This window comes from Salvelinus fontinalis, chromosome 29 (assembly GCF_029448725.1).
Source record: "Salvelinus fontinalis isolate EN_2023a chromosome 29, ASM2944872v1, whole genome shotgun sequence".
NCBI classification, from domain to species: domain Eukaryota; kingdom Metazoa; phylum Chordata; class Actinopteri; order Salmoniformes; family Salmonidae; genus Salvelinus; species Salvelinus fontinalis.
This window is the reverse complement of record NC_074693.1, coordinates 34,288,248-34,302,487: the sequence shown is the minus strand read 5'-3', so window position 1 is coordinate 34,302,487 and position 14,240 is coordinate 34,288,248. Positions and strand designations below refer to the sequence as shown.

General features: G+C 46.9%; 2 protein-coding genes across 2 annotated transcripts; one reads left to right on the top strand and one right to left on the bottom strand.

Moving 5' to 3' along the window:
* Nucleotides 1-3: 3 nt before the first annotated feature.
* LOC129827885 (beta-crystallin B1-like) lies at nucleotides 4-2,154 on the bottom strand. Its single transcript, XM_055889148.1, has 6 exons — nucleotides 2,047-2,154; nucleotides 1,678-1,772; nucleotides 1,418-1,536; nucleotides 1,099-1,231; nucleotides 749-891; nucleotides 4-604 (listed from the first exon to the last, which is right to left on the bottom strand). Exons 2-6 carry the CDS (start codon nucleotides 1,765-1,767, stop codon nucleotides 433-435), a joined length of 657 nt encoding a protein of 218 aa, XP_055745123.1. The 5' UTR covers nucleotides 1,768-1,772; nucleotides 2,047-2,154; the 3' UTR covers nucleotides 4-432.
* A 1,203-nt stretch (nucleotides 2,155-3,357) lies between these two features.
* On the top strand, nucleotides 3,358-7,138 carry LOC129827886 (beta-crystallin A1-2-like). Its single transcript, XM_055889149.1, has 6 exons — nucleotides 3,358-3,446; nucleotides 4,125-4,207; nucleotides 4,338-4,456; nucleotides 5,853-5,994; nucleotides 6,166-6,308; nucleotides 6,463-7,138. Exons 2-6 carry the CDS (start codon nucleotides 4,133-4,135, stop codon nucleotides 6,608-6,610), a joined length of 627 nt encoding a protein of 208 aa, XP_055745124.1. The 5' UTR covers nucleotides 3,358-3,446; nucleotides 4,125-4,132; the 3' UTR covers nucleotides 6,611-7,138.
* The last annotated feature ends 7,102 nt before the right edge of the window (nucleotides 7,139-14,240 follow it).

Sequence of the window (14,240 nt, the reverse complement as noted above, 5' to 3'; positions counted from 1 at the left end):
TGAAATCAAGATTTTCCATTTTATTGAAAAGTTGGCCAGGATTCTGTACAGCAGAGAGGGTGTGCGCTACACAGGATTAGGAAGTGGGGGGAGGATATAAAATATCCTATTCCCATGGTACATCATACCCTGAGACGAGAATCATCATTGTTCCCTCTTTGGTGCTGCAATGGAAAGGAATGCGGGTTGGGGGGGGGGGGGGGGGGGGGGGCAAGGTCGGACCACAGGAGAGAAAGAGAAGATAGAGAGTGATGGAGGGGTTGTCTGATTTTCAGGTGTTCTCTAGCCAGGCGGTCCCTCTCCCTTGCTGTTTCAGATGGTTGGCTTCAGCCAGGGGTTCGGCAAGGCCTCAGACATCTCTCCCCCTCTCTCTCTCTTCCTCCGCCCCTCTCCCTCTCTTCCGCTCTTTCTCTTTCTCTCCTTCCCTGAGCCTCACTTGCTGGCCATGGTGTAGCATCCCTGCTGGTGCCACTGCATGTCGCGGATACGCCTCACGGACTGGAACTGGGGGTGACGGGCGCCGAACTCGTTGAAGTGTTTGAAGTCGCCCTTCTCCAGCAGGTACTGGGAGCCACGGTATCCAGGGAACTGGTAGCCCACCCAGCTGGGAGGGGGTCGGAGATGTCACTATGTAGGTCACTGATATAACAGCCGTTCTCCTACAGTCTTTTCTTTCTAGTTCTATGTGTTCTTAATTGTGAGATTAAACTGATTGCTTTCGCTGAATTGTTGAATTGGCAACACTTACGTTCCGCAGCTGACCATGATGCTGCCGACCCTGTCGGTGAAGCCGTAGGAGAACAGAGAGGGAACGTCATCGTCCATGATTTCCATCTTACGACCCTTGAACTCTCCAACCTCGTACAGGCAGATCTTGTGTTTCTCTGGGTCCTGGGAGAGAGGGGAAAGGATAGAGGTGTGTGATTATGAGGGCGGTGTTCCAAAGGAGAGACATTTTAAAGGAGAGAGACAAAAATGGAGAGAGAGTTACAGAGCAAAGAGAGAGAGAGAGAGAAAAGTCAGAGAGAAAAATTAGAGAACAGAATTGACAGACGACAAAGAGAGAGGAATGGTGGAAGGCGAGAGGAGTGTACCCACCATGCGGACGGGCCTGAAGGACAGCAGGTAGTCATTCTTCTGACAGTTGCTCCAAGAGTCCCAACGGGGGTACTCTCCCTTCTCTAGGATGTAGTGCTCACCACATAAGTTCATCTGCTCGAAGCCCACGAAGCTATACAGAATAGAAAGAGAGTGTCACATGATTGTACAGCCACGTTGACATATCTAATTATGATTAAAAGACATGTAAATACACTGCTACTTCTACCATTATCCCACAAAGCTACAGAGATAGCAGGACAATATTGCATTGCTAGCAACTAACATATAGTTAAAGCAACTGGAGTGGTTGACTTACGGTCCACACTCAACGCGGAGGGAGCGGACGCGGTCCATGCCCATCTCACACACGTTCATGCACTCGTTGCTGATCTCAACCATGCGACCCTGGAAGTTCTCCTGGTCAAACACAAACATCTGAGGGGGGGAAGCAGAGATGGAGAGAGACAGACAGATGAGTACAACATAAACGCTGATGATGTCTGACTGTATCAGTGATCCAATGAAATTCCATTCGATTGGATCCAGGCGAAGTCCTGTCAGTTGGGGGCTACTTGCCTTGTAGGACATCATGCCCATCTCGGACTTCTTGCTCTGGGTAGCCTTCCCGTCGGTCTGGGAGGCAGCCTTGGACTTATCACTGGACATGATGACTGGAGGGAGAGAGAGAGAGGGATGAGCATGGAGTGAATGGATGGAGGGTATCATGAGAACAGAGGGATATTTGAGGAAAGGATGGGGTTGGGGACACAGTCTACGTGTTTTAATATAGTGATGTGTAATATCAATGTAACATGTATTATTATAACTAGCTACTTGTAATTACCGATTTCAAAATGAAACACTGTTCTGTCTCCCCCCTACTCCCTCTACCTGTGTATGCAGCTACCAGCATGTGTATGATGTATGTTTGTCTGCTGCTCTTACCTGTGTGTGTGTGTGATCTGCCTCACTCAGAGAGCGTGTGTGGCTCGGAGCATGCCCCGCCCTTTTATACGCTGGCGCCCAGAGGAGGGGGATTAGACACAGAGAAACAAACCTGCTGAGGTCAGAACCACGGGACAATAGAACCACCGCATCATCAGAGAGGGACAGCCAGAGGGGAGGGGGCAGCCACAGGGACCAATGAGATCCATAGTTCATTGGGAAGGATTGGAGGGGGGTTGATAGTGGAATACTGATGATAGGATCTACCACAAACAGATAAAGTATCTGAGAGATAGAGACATAACACAGTAAAAGTATATGTTATAAGCAAGCACACAAACTGATGAAGTTTTTATAACCAGCTACAAAGACCTGTATGTACATTGCTATTGTGTGGATATTGGTTTAATTAATTGTGTCCATGATATTTACTGAATAGGCTCCCTATTTACACTATGAGAGGATATGTGCATTGTGCTATATCATCTGACCATGATCGTAATCAGTCTCCAGTTTACGTTAGAAAAATACAATTTCTGGTCGTCTTGTCTCATCTCATCGCAATTCGTTTTGAGACAGTTGAATAGGAGCTCAGGCCTGAAGCCGTCATTAATAAATACTGTTTAATTGATGCATTGTTGGAACTCACATTATCAGACTACAGGGTTTTGATTGAGATAGTATAATGTCTATTAGGTGTCGGTATGATTTAGGTGAAGTGTGAGGAGTGACGTTGAGTGGTGCAGTGTTTTATTATGTTTTATTTTTGCCTTGATAAGTTTCTGTGTTTGGAGGGGCCAGGATATTATGGACAGTATATAACTCAAGAATGGATGTGTGGCATGATTCAGGCATGTGTTTGTTTGTGTGTGTGTTTGGAGACTGAAGTAATACTATTGAAGATATGTCAAAAACGTTCTCATACTTAAACTTTTCCACCCTGTCCATATTATATTTTATGCATATGTGTATACTGACCTTTTTTTACGCCTTTAATCCCCACATTCTCCACTTCTATCCTGGTCTTTGTGACCGCCACGCGCCAGACTGCTGACCAGCACGAACTGACCGGGTTACTATTGTTCTTTTCCCATTCTGGGCAAACTCCTATCAACGTGCACAGAAAGGACTGGCGTTCCATAACATGTGCTGAGCTGGCGTGTCGCGCGGTTTCGATGGCACGACCAACAAGAACAGGAGCACGCTGTCGTCCAGTGTTCCATGTGGGGGAAAAAGTTATTGTGCGCGCACCAAAACCCTGCACCATGGACGCGCTCCAAGAGGCGCGCTTCTCGTCAGTCCATATAAAACTGAAGCGCCAGGATCTCTCAAAAGCTCTACGCGAGATAGCGTTAAGCGCGTGCCACTCCCGAGCTCATCACGAATAAGTGCCAAACTAGGTAAGGTGCCAACTCCGTTACGTATTTAATGAAAATTATAGGGACAGTAAGATATGTTATAATGGGTTTATTCAAGACGCTTTTATACATTAATTTAAAACTCACCAAAAAGCACGAACCATGTAATAACACGTTACCCTGCATTGTACATTGCATAGATGTGCTACATAATGTATGAACTCGTTTAACTGATTCTGGTCTCCATATTGCGCTGTTCTGTGCGGGTGTAGCCTACTGACTTGAATGCACAATAAACGATGTGCTGTCTTATCGCTAGGTCACAGTAATATCGATTTGTTGTGTATTATTTGTCTTATACGACTGGCTATACTAGGGAGCGAGCATGTTAGATAAAACAAAATAATGTTGCTTTATCATAGATTCATTGATCGGCATTATTAGTATACAATTTAGTTTAGGGGTCAGGTCGTTCATCCAAGACTGTTTAGTGACATTTGTGACGTGTTAAAGGTAGGTTAATAGGTTTGGGTGTGAAATTGATACTTAGTCGTGCACACTTGAATACCAGTGTGAAGCTTTGATTACAGAATAACATAGAATATAATACAATAAATACATCATGTTTACTCTGTATGTGTGTACTGTTGGTGTTGAGGTGACATAGTGTTAGAGAGTTGGGGAGATTGTGTAACTGAAAGTTTGCCCCCTGTCTTTTAGGTGTAAAGATGCACAGAACAACTAGATCCCCAATGATGCAACCCCTGGTCAACTCGGGAATGGGCATAGCTCCTTTCTTCAAGGTAACACACCTTTAAGTTGAGACGCATGCAGGAGCACACACCTTTGCATAAGTGGAATTGGCCCTGTCACCTTAAATGTCCCTTTCTCTACCTCATCTTCCATTTCTTCCCCCTCTCCCTCTCTCTGTAGGTGACTGTGTTCGAGCAGGAGCACTTCCAGGGAAAGTGCCAGGAGTTCACCTCTGAGTGCTGTAACATCCACGAGTGTGGTCTGGACACCATCCGCTCCATCAGAGTGGAGAGTGGAGCGTGAGTCTCACACTGTTCCGTCTGTTTAGTGTGTATGATTGATTAGCGATAGAGGAATACAGGTGGCTACTCTGTGTGTACTCTGTGTTTACTCTGTGTGTGTGTGTGTGTGTGTGTGTGTGTGTGTGTGTGTGTGTGTGTGTGTGTGTGTGTGTGTGTGTGTGTGTGTGTGTGTGTGTGTGTGTGTGTGTGTGTGTGTGTGTGTGTGTGTAGACTTTACTGTCAATTGCTTACTTACGAGTCCTTTCCCAACAATGTTAAAAAGTAAGAACATTTGCAAATAAAAATGTAAAATAGTAACACAATAAATAACAATAACGGGGCTCTAGAATGTGAACGTGTGTGTATGTCATCAAAATGCATGTGTGTGTATGTGTGTGTTTTGTGTGTAGGCATGTGTGAGTGTGTGGGTAGAGTCCAGTGAGTGGGTAGAGTCCAGTGAGTGGGTAGAGTCCAGTGTGTGGGTAGAGTCCAGTGTGTGGGTAGAGTCCAGTGTGTGGGTAGAGTCCAGTGTGTGGGTAGAGTCCAGTGTGTGGGTAGAGTCCAGTGAGTGGTTAGAGTCCAGTGAGTGGGTAGAGTCCAGTGAGTGGTTAGAGTCCAGTGAGTGGGTAGAGTCCAGTGTGTGGGTAGAGTCCAGTGTGTGGGTAGAGTCCAGTGTGTGGGTAGAGTCCAGTGAGTGGGTAGAGTCCAGTGTGTGGGTAGAGTCCAGTGAGTGGGTAGAGTCCAGTGAGTGGTTAGAGTCCAGTGAGTGGGTAGAGTCCAGTGAGTGGGTAGAGTCCAGTGAGTGTGCGTAGTCATTGTAAGAGGGCCAGTGTAAAAAAGGGACAATGCAGTAGCCATTTGATTAAATTGTTCAGCAGTCTTATGGCTTGGGGGTAAAAGCTGTTAAGGAGCTTTTTGATCCCAGACATGGCGCTCCAGTACCGCTTGCTGTGCGGCAGCAGAGAGAACCGGCTGTGGCTTGGGTGACTGGGGTCTTTGACAATTTCCCCGGGCCTTCCTCTGACACCGCCTGTTATAGAGGTCCTGGATGGCAGGGAGCTCCACCGCAGTGATGTACTGGGCCATCCGCACCACCCTATGTAGCTCTTGCGACCGAGGGCGATGCAACCAGGCAAGATGCTCTCGATGGGGCAGCTATAGAAGTTTTGAAGGATCTATGGGGCCATGCCAAATCTTTTCAACCTCCTGAGTGGGAAGAGGCGCTGCCGCGCCTGCTGGTGTGATAGGACCACATTAAGTCCTTGGTGATGTGGACACAGATGAACTTGAAGCTCTCGACCTGATGAATGAGTGAATCTGTATACTCTGTGGGTGTATTGGTTTATAGTGGCTGGTTCAATTTGTGTGTATAAGATGCTAGTACAATGTGTTTAACTCTCTCTCTCCCCTCTAGCTGGGTGGGCTTTGAGCACCATGATTTCCAGGGCCAGCAGTTCATCCTGGAGAGAGGAGAGTACCCCCACTGGGACGCCTACAGCGGCTCCCTGTCCTACCACGTGGAGCGTCTCATGTCCCTGCGTCCCATCTATTGTGCTGTGAGTAAAGTGTGAGAGGAGAGAGAGAAAGAGAGATGTGAAAGTGTATCAATGCATTTTTGGGCCAAACAGAAACATTCTATTAGGGCCTTCTCCTTGAGAAAACCCCCCAAAAATATTGGAATATGATCATCTTTGTGTGTGTATATGTAACAGTCCTCTCTCTCTCAGTCCCACATGAGCAGTCGTATGATGATCTTTGAGAGAGAGAACTTCATGGGCCGCAGTGTTGAGCTGTGTGACGACTACCCATCCCTGCAGGCCATGGGCTGGTCCATGCCCGAGGTCGGCTCCATGCACGTGCAGTGTGGCGCGTAAGTTAGCCTCTATTATTCACCGCAAAACACACACAACGTGTGAGCAAACAGCTGTGGAAGCTGTGGTTTCATCCTTTGCGCACACCATTGATACATATGCCAGAGACACCAAAACGCAGTGTTACTTAATATCCCATATCTTTTCCCTCAGCTTTGTGTGCTACCAGTACCCCGGCTACAGGGGCCAGCAGTACATCATGGAGTGTGAGAGACACAGTGGAGACTACCAGCACTGGAAGAACTGGGGCTCCCACTGCCAGACCCCCCAGATCCAGTCTATCCGCCGTATCCAGCATTAAGAGGGGCTAGTAGAGGCTGAGAGGCCCACGGACAGCAACCCCTAGCCCAGGCGCTGCTCTACCCCCCCCCCCCCCCCCCCCCCCCCCCCCCCGCCTTACTCTGACAGGAAGAGCAGTCGCCCCTAACTACCGATTCACCACGTACCACTGACACTCACAGCCGCGCCAAGGTACGATAACAGACTATATCGCACTGTAAAAGCACAGGAACACACACACACATACTGACATGACTGACACTCACAGACGTACCTATACTGATATAACACACACCGTGTCTTTTACCAGGTTAAAGCACCCGCACACAGACACACACACCTGCGCTGTTCTACCTGAACCCCCCAACCCCTCTGTCCAAGTCACCTGGGCTGAGCGGGGAGCCAAGACACACACCGTGCTCGAACCAGAGGAGACGTCAACGTATCCTCAGAAAACAGTTTCAAGATGGCTGCCTCTGTAGCGCAGCTCTGATGTGATGTGTGTAGGAGGTTGAACCACAGGTTACCTAATAAACTAATGTTCACTTCAGTCGCTCAGGCCTGTCCTATCATTGTGTGTTGTGTGTGAGTGTAGGACAGGGGTCTCCAACCTTATCAAGCATGAGAGCTATTTTGAAAAAATGAAACATGTCGCAAGCTATTCCTTTATTTTTAAGCTTTCAAACATGCATCTTTTTCTCTTCCCCGGGTCCTTGGTGTACACGAGAAAGTAGTGCACTGTTTTCTGTCAACATACCTGGTAAAATAATGGTTCATAAACAACTCTGGAGGGGGCACTATAAAATCTATATTTAAAAAAACAAAACAAATTCAGTTATATATTTGACCAAATTATGTTCTCTGTTGTATTTTTCCTGGTTTTAGAATTTGGGGGGGGGGGGTTTCACTCTCGAAATTACAATTGTTCACGACAACAAAATTGGATGTTTTGAGTCCATGCTTAAATCACATCTGGAAGAAAACTAACAAATGTAGATGTTTTTGTGTAATTCCCCTTTAATTGCGAATTTAGCAAGTGAAGAATGTGTCATCTAATGTGCTGGTATATCGATGGTTCTGTGCCGCTGCTGCTCATTTCATGGCAAAGTTTGCAAATAACAAATAATAGATACAAATTATATACTAACTTCTGATATACTTTTGCCAGGTGAGCCTACTTTGCAGTTAACGTTTAATTGAGAAGGTTTCGGGGAAAGTACTGAGTGATAGACCAACGCGCGCACCACACAGACAGACGGGCAACATTGCTGGAAATTAATTGGCATATATTGTGTTAGGTTTGGCTTTTTAACCCAATAGCGGCTAACCAGGGCTGGAATAATGTCAATGCTACGTTGATTAGATAGTAGCTGGGAGCTTGCGGTGTCTGATACTTGTTAGATTTGTTTATGACAGTTTGCGGTGGAACACGTGAAAATTGAATGTAGTTTCAGGTGGGCTGCGAGCTACTGGTAACTCGCGATCGACCTGTTGAGGACCTCTGGTGTAGGAAGTCTATCACACATGCCATACGGGAGGCAACTTTGTAATAATCAGCATAATAAGCATCTTAAAATGTGATATTTGGTTCTAACATAATAAACAAAGGGTTTGCATACTGCATGTCAAACCCTCTAATAAAAATGGGAATAACTGAAAAACGACTCCACAAATGAACCTGTTGCGTTTTACAAAAAATGAATACCCTTGTATCAGTCATAGAGATCCCCGTCACCACCTGCTGACCACTTAAAGACACTACAACGCCGTGACAGACATTCAAGCTATTTAGGCTGCACTTAAAATAGATTCACACAAGGACACACAGGTATTAAGAAAATCTTTAATCTCGTAATCTGGTTATAAAACTGAAAACAGTCAACCAGTCAAACTGCTGGGGAGAACAGTAATAATGAAAAACAACAACAAGACCCGTGACGTGAAGTGATTTCATTCTAGAACAGTCAGAAGCAGAATCGGATGGTGGTTAGGCCTGTGATGATTGACACTCAACCAACCAGAGCCCTCAATTCCTGTGAAACTAAACGAACAGCAGTGTAAAACCTGATCTGGTGGCAACTCACCAAAAAAACATTTGCTATATGAACCCAAACTTCTCTCTACAAGAGGCTAGCAAAGCTTGTGTTTTTCTACACGGGTCATTGAAAACCTAAACACAATGATGTGTTAAAAGGTCTGGGCAGTGAGATGTAGACAAAGAAAGAAAACAACTGACACACACATTCAAAACTGACAATCTATGTGCTGAAAACTAGAACTCAAGCACAGAGCCCTATAAACTGGGTGAGGTAGACATAGGTACAGCAACGTATCAAATACTTCCTCTTAATTATTATTTTTTTACCTCCATTCGTCCTCTTCTGTTTAACAATTGGTAACTTGGACGAACTCAAATCACCCAACTTTCACAAACCCCCAAATCCTCTTTTACGTAAACATTCCTGCTTCTCCATCAAGCAGAAACCTGTACATTCCTCGTTGTTTTGCGATGGCTGTCTATGTGGTAGTCCTCTGAGTTTGTACTTGGAGATTTGTCCATACCTCCTGTCTCCTAGCAGGGAGGGGGAAGCAGGTTGCTCACTGTAGGGAAGCAGGGATAGGACAGGCATGTTTATACTGTAGTTAGTGTAGAAGTTTCAAAAAACAACTCTGATTAGAGTTGAGTGTGACAATCTGACTGCTCAGTCTTGATCATGTAGGCTACCGTGTGTCTGCATTCCCCTCAGTCAGAGCAGAGACGACAGATCCGATAGAAGGGGCGTGGGTCCAACTCTCCTCCAATGACATTGATATCTTCCTCTGAACTAAGCCCCGCTAAAGCCCCCAAACACATCCACTTCCTCTTGCTCCCAGCTTCCTGTTGACCCTTCGATGTCCACCTGTTGTGGACATCAAAGGATGGGAGAATGGAGGCTTTACTATCCCAGAATGCATCTGAACAGGGACTTTCCACTCTGCTATTTGGATTGCGGAGTTCTGTTGTTTGTTTATCTGCTCTGTCTGTCATCCATTCTTCTAGAGGCTCTTCAATTGCTCCGATGTCCTCCACATCCATTTCTTCTTCCCTTTTCTCCATCTCTTCATCCATACATACGTTTCTCCCTCTCTTCTGTATGATCGGTCTTTCGTGGTTTGAGCTCTGTCCATCCGGTTTCCTCTCCTTGTCCCTCTCGTTCCCATTCTCTCCATCTCTCACTCAGCTCTGTGTCTGCAGGACCACCCTGTTTTTCTGGAAGGCTGAGGAGGCAGTTACCTGAGTGACATTGACATCCTCCTCCATCATTCTTCTCGCTCTGTCTGATTGGCTGAGCACTCTCACGTCTGAGCTTCTCGGGGGTTCTGATTGGGGGATTGGGTAGGGATTTCTGGGTAGTGTCAGACTCTGCTGCTGGCCGGGCTTTGGTCTAAGAGGGATGACTATAATTAGACCACTCAGCCATAACACATCTATACAAATTATACACTGCTAGCAATTTACTAAAGAATACATGAAGTACCCCGAGTAAATAGTAATAGATGTTTCATAACAGAAAATGTTGAGGACTGAGCTTTGATCTTTTCAGCCGACCTGATTGGGCCGTTGCCCTTTGAGACTCTACCCCTGGTAACACCTTAGTCTTTCTTCTCCAGTCTAACAACACACACTGCAGGCTGGCATTGCACCTTTGTTGTCCACACACACCTGGCAATGCATCAGCGACCTGATTTGGCTGATGGCTCGGGGTAGGCGTTTCCCTGGCATCCTTGTGTTTGCATAGCACCTCGTCAGTATGGGTGCTATGTATGGGTGCTATACCTCATCAGTACCTGGCAACGCATCCCCCGGCAACGGGCCACCCACACTCTTGCGGCCCCTCTTCTTCATTGAGTACCCTTTCTTTATCCTCCTCTTCCTGATCAGCGGTCTGGGTCTTTTCCTGTCTATGTTCCTCTCCCCATGACATTTCCTGGGCCTGACTCTAGGTTGGATGCTGATATCGCATAGCAAATGCCTTTTGGCCATCACCCTCCCCACTTCCCCTGGGCTGGGTGGCACACTGGTAGGAGGTAGAGCTAAGGTGGGCTGGACACTTTTACTAAGGGCTGAGTGTAGAAGAGGTGATGTGTGAGATAGTGGGGGTTGTGTGTGTGCGGGGTGTGTGTGTAGCCGTGTTCTGAATGTGCGGTGTATACCTGGGCCAGGTGTGTGTTTCTCTGCCCAGGGTTAGAGGTGTGTTGTTGTGTTCTGAATGAGGCGTGTATAACTGGGCCAGGTGTGTGTTACTCTGCCCAGGGTTAGAGGTGTGTTGTTGTGTTCTGGTTGAGGCGTGTATAACTGGGCCAGGTGTGTGTTACTCTGCCCAGGGTTAGAGGTGTGTTGTTGTGTTCTGGTTGAGGCGTGTATACCTGGGCCAGGTGTGTGTTACTCTGCCCAGGGTTAGAGGTGTGTCGTTGTGTTCTGGTTGAGGCGTGTATAACTGGGCCAGGTGTGTGTTACTCTGCCCAGGGTTAGAGGTGTGTTGTTGTGTTCTGGTTGAGGCGTGTATAACTGGGCCAGGTGTGTGTTACTCTGTCCAGGGTTAGAGGTGTGTTGTTGTGTTCTGGTTGAGGCGTGTATAACTGGGCCAGGTGTGTGTTACTCTGCCCAGGGTTAGAGGTGTGTTGTTGTGTTCTGGTTGAGGCGTGTATACCTGGGCCAGGTGTGTGTTACTCTGCCCAGGGTTAGAGGTGTGTCGTTGTGTTCTGAATGAGGCGTGTATAACTGGGCCAGGTGTGTGTTACTCTGCCCAGGGTTAGAGGTGTGTTGTTGTGTGTTTAACTGGGCCAGGTGTGTGTTACTCTGCCCAGGGTTAGAGGTGTGTCGTTGTGTTCTGGTTGAGGCGTGTATACCTGGGCCAGGTGTGTGTTACTCTGCCCAGGGTTAGAGGTGTGTTCTGGTTGAGGCATGTATAACTGGGCCAGGTGTGTGTTACTCTGCCCAGGGTTAGAGGTGTGTTGTTGTGTTCTGGTTGAGGCGTGTATACCTGGGCCAGGTGTGTGTTACTCTGTCCAGGGTTAGAGTTGTGTTGTCGTGTTCTGAATGAGGCGTGTATACCTGGGCCAGGTGTGTGTTACTCTGGGCTGTGTGACTGTTGCTTTGCTCTTCTCTGACTTGAGTGCTCGGGGTTCTGTGTTCAGCTGTGCTGGGCTGTATCTATGCTCCACTATAGTTCCTGAGGGCGGTGTAAGGCTCCAAGAGGCTGGCTGTGCTCTGATTGTCTACCTGTGTGCAGCTTGACCCCTCACCCTGTCCCTCTGCCCTCGAGTTGGATGCTGCCACCTACAGCTTAAATGACCTGAGGAAGTGATCCAGGATGTCACTCAGCTTGCCCTCCCTATGCTGCTGCTGCAGCCCCACTTCTGATGACGACTTGGCACTTCCAGAAAGGTCACCCCCACCGGTCACCTCGGCAACAGTGTCCATGGTGCTAGGAGCTGCTACGGCAACGCCCCTGCCGGTGTCCTGGTCTAGGCCCATCATGATGTCCTCCAGCAGGCGGTCAAACTGCTCGGCTGAGTCCTCCTGGGGAGGGGTGGGGCACCACGGGGGGGGGGGGGGGGGGGGGGGGGGGGGGGGGGGGCAGGAAAGGGACCAGGACGGGAGGAAAGGGGGGGTGAATGTTGAAGATGGTTTGTAGACCAGAACCTGGTAGAATTGCATGGGGATGGGTTTGACACGACCTCTCTGCCACGTTATCACTGGGAAGCCATCCTGAGGCAGAGGACGTTACCAAACACATAATACACTTATTAGACTTTACAGCATTGGCAAGTGAAGAACGCACAAACATAATAGTTCTAAAACCAAATAGATACAGTTGAAGTCGGAAGTTTACATACACACAAATTTATTGTTAACAAACTATAGTTTTGGCAAGTTGGTTAGGACATCTACTTTGTGCATGACACGTAATTTTTCCAACAATTGTTTACAGACAGATTATTTCACTTATAATTCACTGTATCACAATTCCAGTGGGTCAGAAGTTTACATACACTAAGTTGACTGTGCCTTTTAACAGCTTGGAAAATTCCAGAAAATTATGTCATGGCTTTAGAAGCTTCTGATAGGCTAATTGACATCATTTGAGTCAATTGGAGGTGTACCTGTGGATGTATTTCAAGGCCTACCTTCAAACTCAGTGCCTCTTTGCTTGACATCATGGGAAAATCAAAAGAAATCAGCCAAGACCTCAGAAGAAAATTTGTAGAGCTCCGCAAGTCTGGTTCATCCTTGGGAGTAATTTCCAAATTCCTGAAGGTACCACGTTCATCTGTACAAACAATAGTACGCAAGTATAAACACCATGGGACCACACAGCCGTCATAGCGCTCAGGAAGAAGACGCGTTCTGTCTCCTAGAGACGAACGTACTATGGTGCGAAAAGTGCAACTCAATCCCAGAACAACAGCAAAGAACCTTGTGAAGATGCTGGAGGAAACAGGTACAAAAGTATCTATATCCACAGTAAAACGAGTCCTATATCGACATAACCAGAAAGGCCGCTCAGCAAGGAAGAAGCCACTGCTCCAAAATCACCATAAAGAAGCCAGACTATGGTTTGTAACTGCACACGGGGACAAAGATCATACTTTTTGGAGAAATGTCCTCTGGTCTGATGATACAAAAATAGAACTGTTTGGCCATTATGACCATCGTTATGTTTGGAGGAAAAAGGGGGAGGCTTGCAAGCCGAAGAACACCGTCCCAACCGTGAAGCACGGGGGTGGCAGCATCATGTTGTGGGGGTGCTTTGCTGCAGGAGGGACTGGTGCACTTCACAAAATAGAGGGCATCATGAGGAAAGAAAATTATGTGGATATATTACAGCAACATCTCAAGACATCAGTCAGGATGTTAAAGCTTGGTCGCAAATGGGTCTTCTAAATGGACAATGACCCCAAGCATACTTCCAAAGTTGTGGCAAAATGGCTTAAGGACAACAAAGGCAAGGTATTGGAGTGGCCATCACAGAGCCCTGACCTCAATCCCATAGAAAATGTGTGGGCAGAACTGAAAAAGCATGTTCAAGTAAGGAGGCCTACAAACCTGACTCAGTTACATCAGCTCTGTCAAGAGGAATGGGCAAAAATTCACCCAATTTATTGTGGGAAGCTTGTAGAAGGCTACCCGAAACATTTGACCCAAGTTAAACAATTTAAAGGCAATGCTACCAAATACTAATTGAGTGTATGTAAACTTCTGATCCACTGGGAATGTGATGAAATAAATAAAAGCTGAAATAAATCATTCTCTCTAATATTATTCTGACATTGCACATTCTTAAAATAAAGTGGTGATCCTTACTCACCAAAGACAGGGAATTTTTACTAGGATTAAATGTCAGGAATTGTGAAAAACTGAGTTTTAATGTATTTGGCTAAGGTGTACGTAAACTTCCAACTTCAACTGTATGTAATAACAGAGGTGTGTGTAACAGTGTGTGTGAAGTCAGAGAGATGTCACTTACGGGGTAAGCTGCTGCCATGCATTCTGTTGGCCCCTTCCTCCTTTTCTGCCCTGCCGCGAGGCTCCACCCCTCTCCCCACACCAGTGATCTCCTACGCCTCGCTCTGCCCTCGCTTCTTTAGACGGATCTTGATTGGCCGCA

Excerpts from the sequence above, each read along its gene's own strand:
- LOC129827885 (XM_055889148.1), bottom strand. The coding sequence starts at position 1,767 with ATGTCCAGTGATAAGTCCAAGGCTGCCTCCCAGACCGACGGGAAGGCT. Across the intron at positions 1,537-1,677 it reads TGGGCATGATGTCCTACAAG|ATGTTTGTGTTTGACCAGGA; the intron begins GCAAGTAGCCCC and ends TCCCCCCCTCAG. Across the intron at positions 1,232-1,417 it reads CTCCGCGTTGAGTGTGGACC|CTTCGTGGGCTTCGAGCAGA; the intron begins GTAAGTCAACCA and ends TATTCTGTATAG.
- LOC129827886 (XM_055889149.1), top strand. The coding sequence starts at position 4,133 with ATGCACAGAACAACTAGATCCCCAATGATGCAACCCCTGGTCAACTCG. Across the intron at positions 4,208-4,337 it reads GCATAGCTCCTTTCTTCAAG|GTGACTGTGTTCGAGCAGGA; the intron begins GTAACACACCTT and ends CTCTCTCTGTAG. Across the intron at positions 6,309-6,462 it reads ATGCACGTGCAGTGTGGCGC|CTTTGTGTGCTACCAGTACC; the intron begins GTAAGTTAGCCT and ends CTTTTCCCTCAG.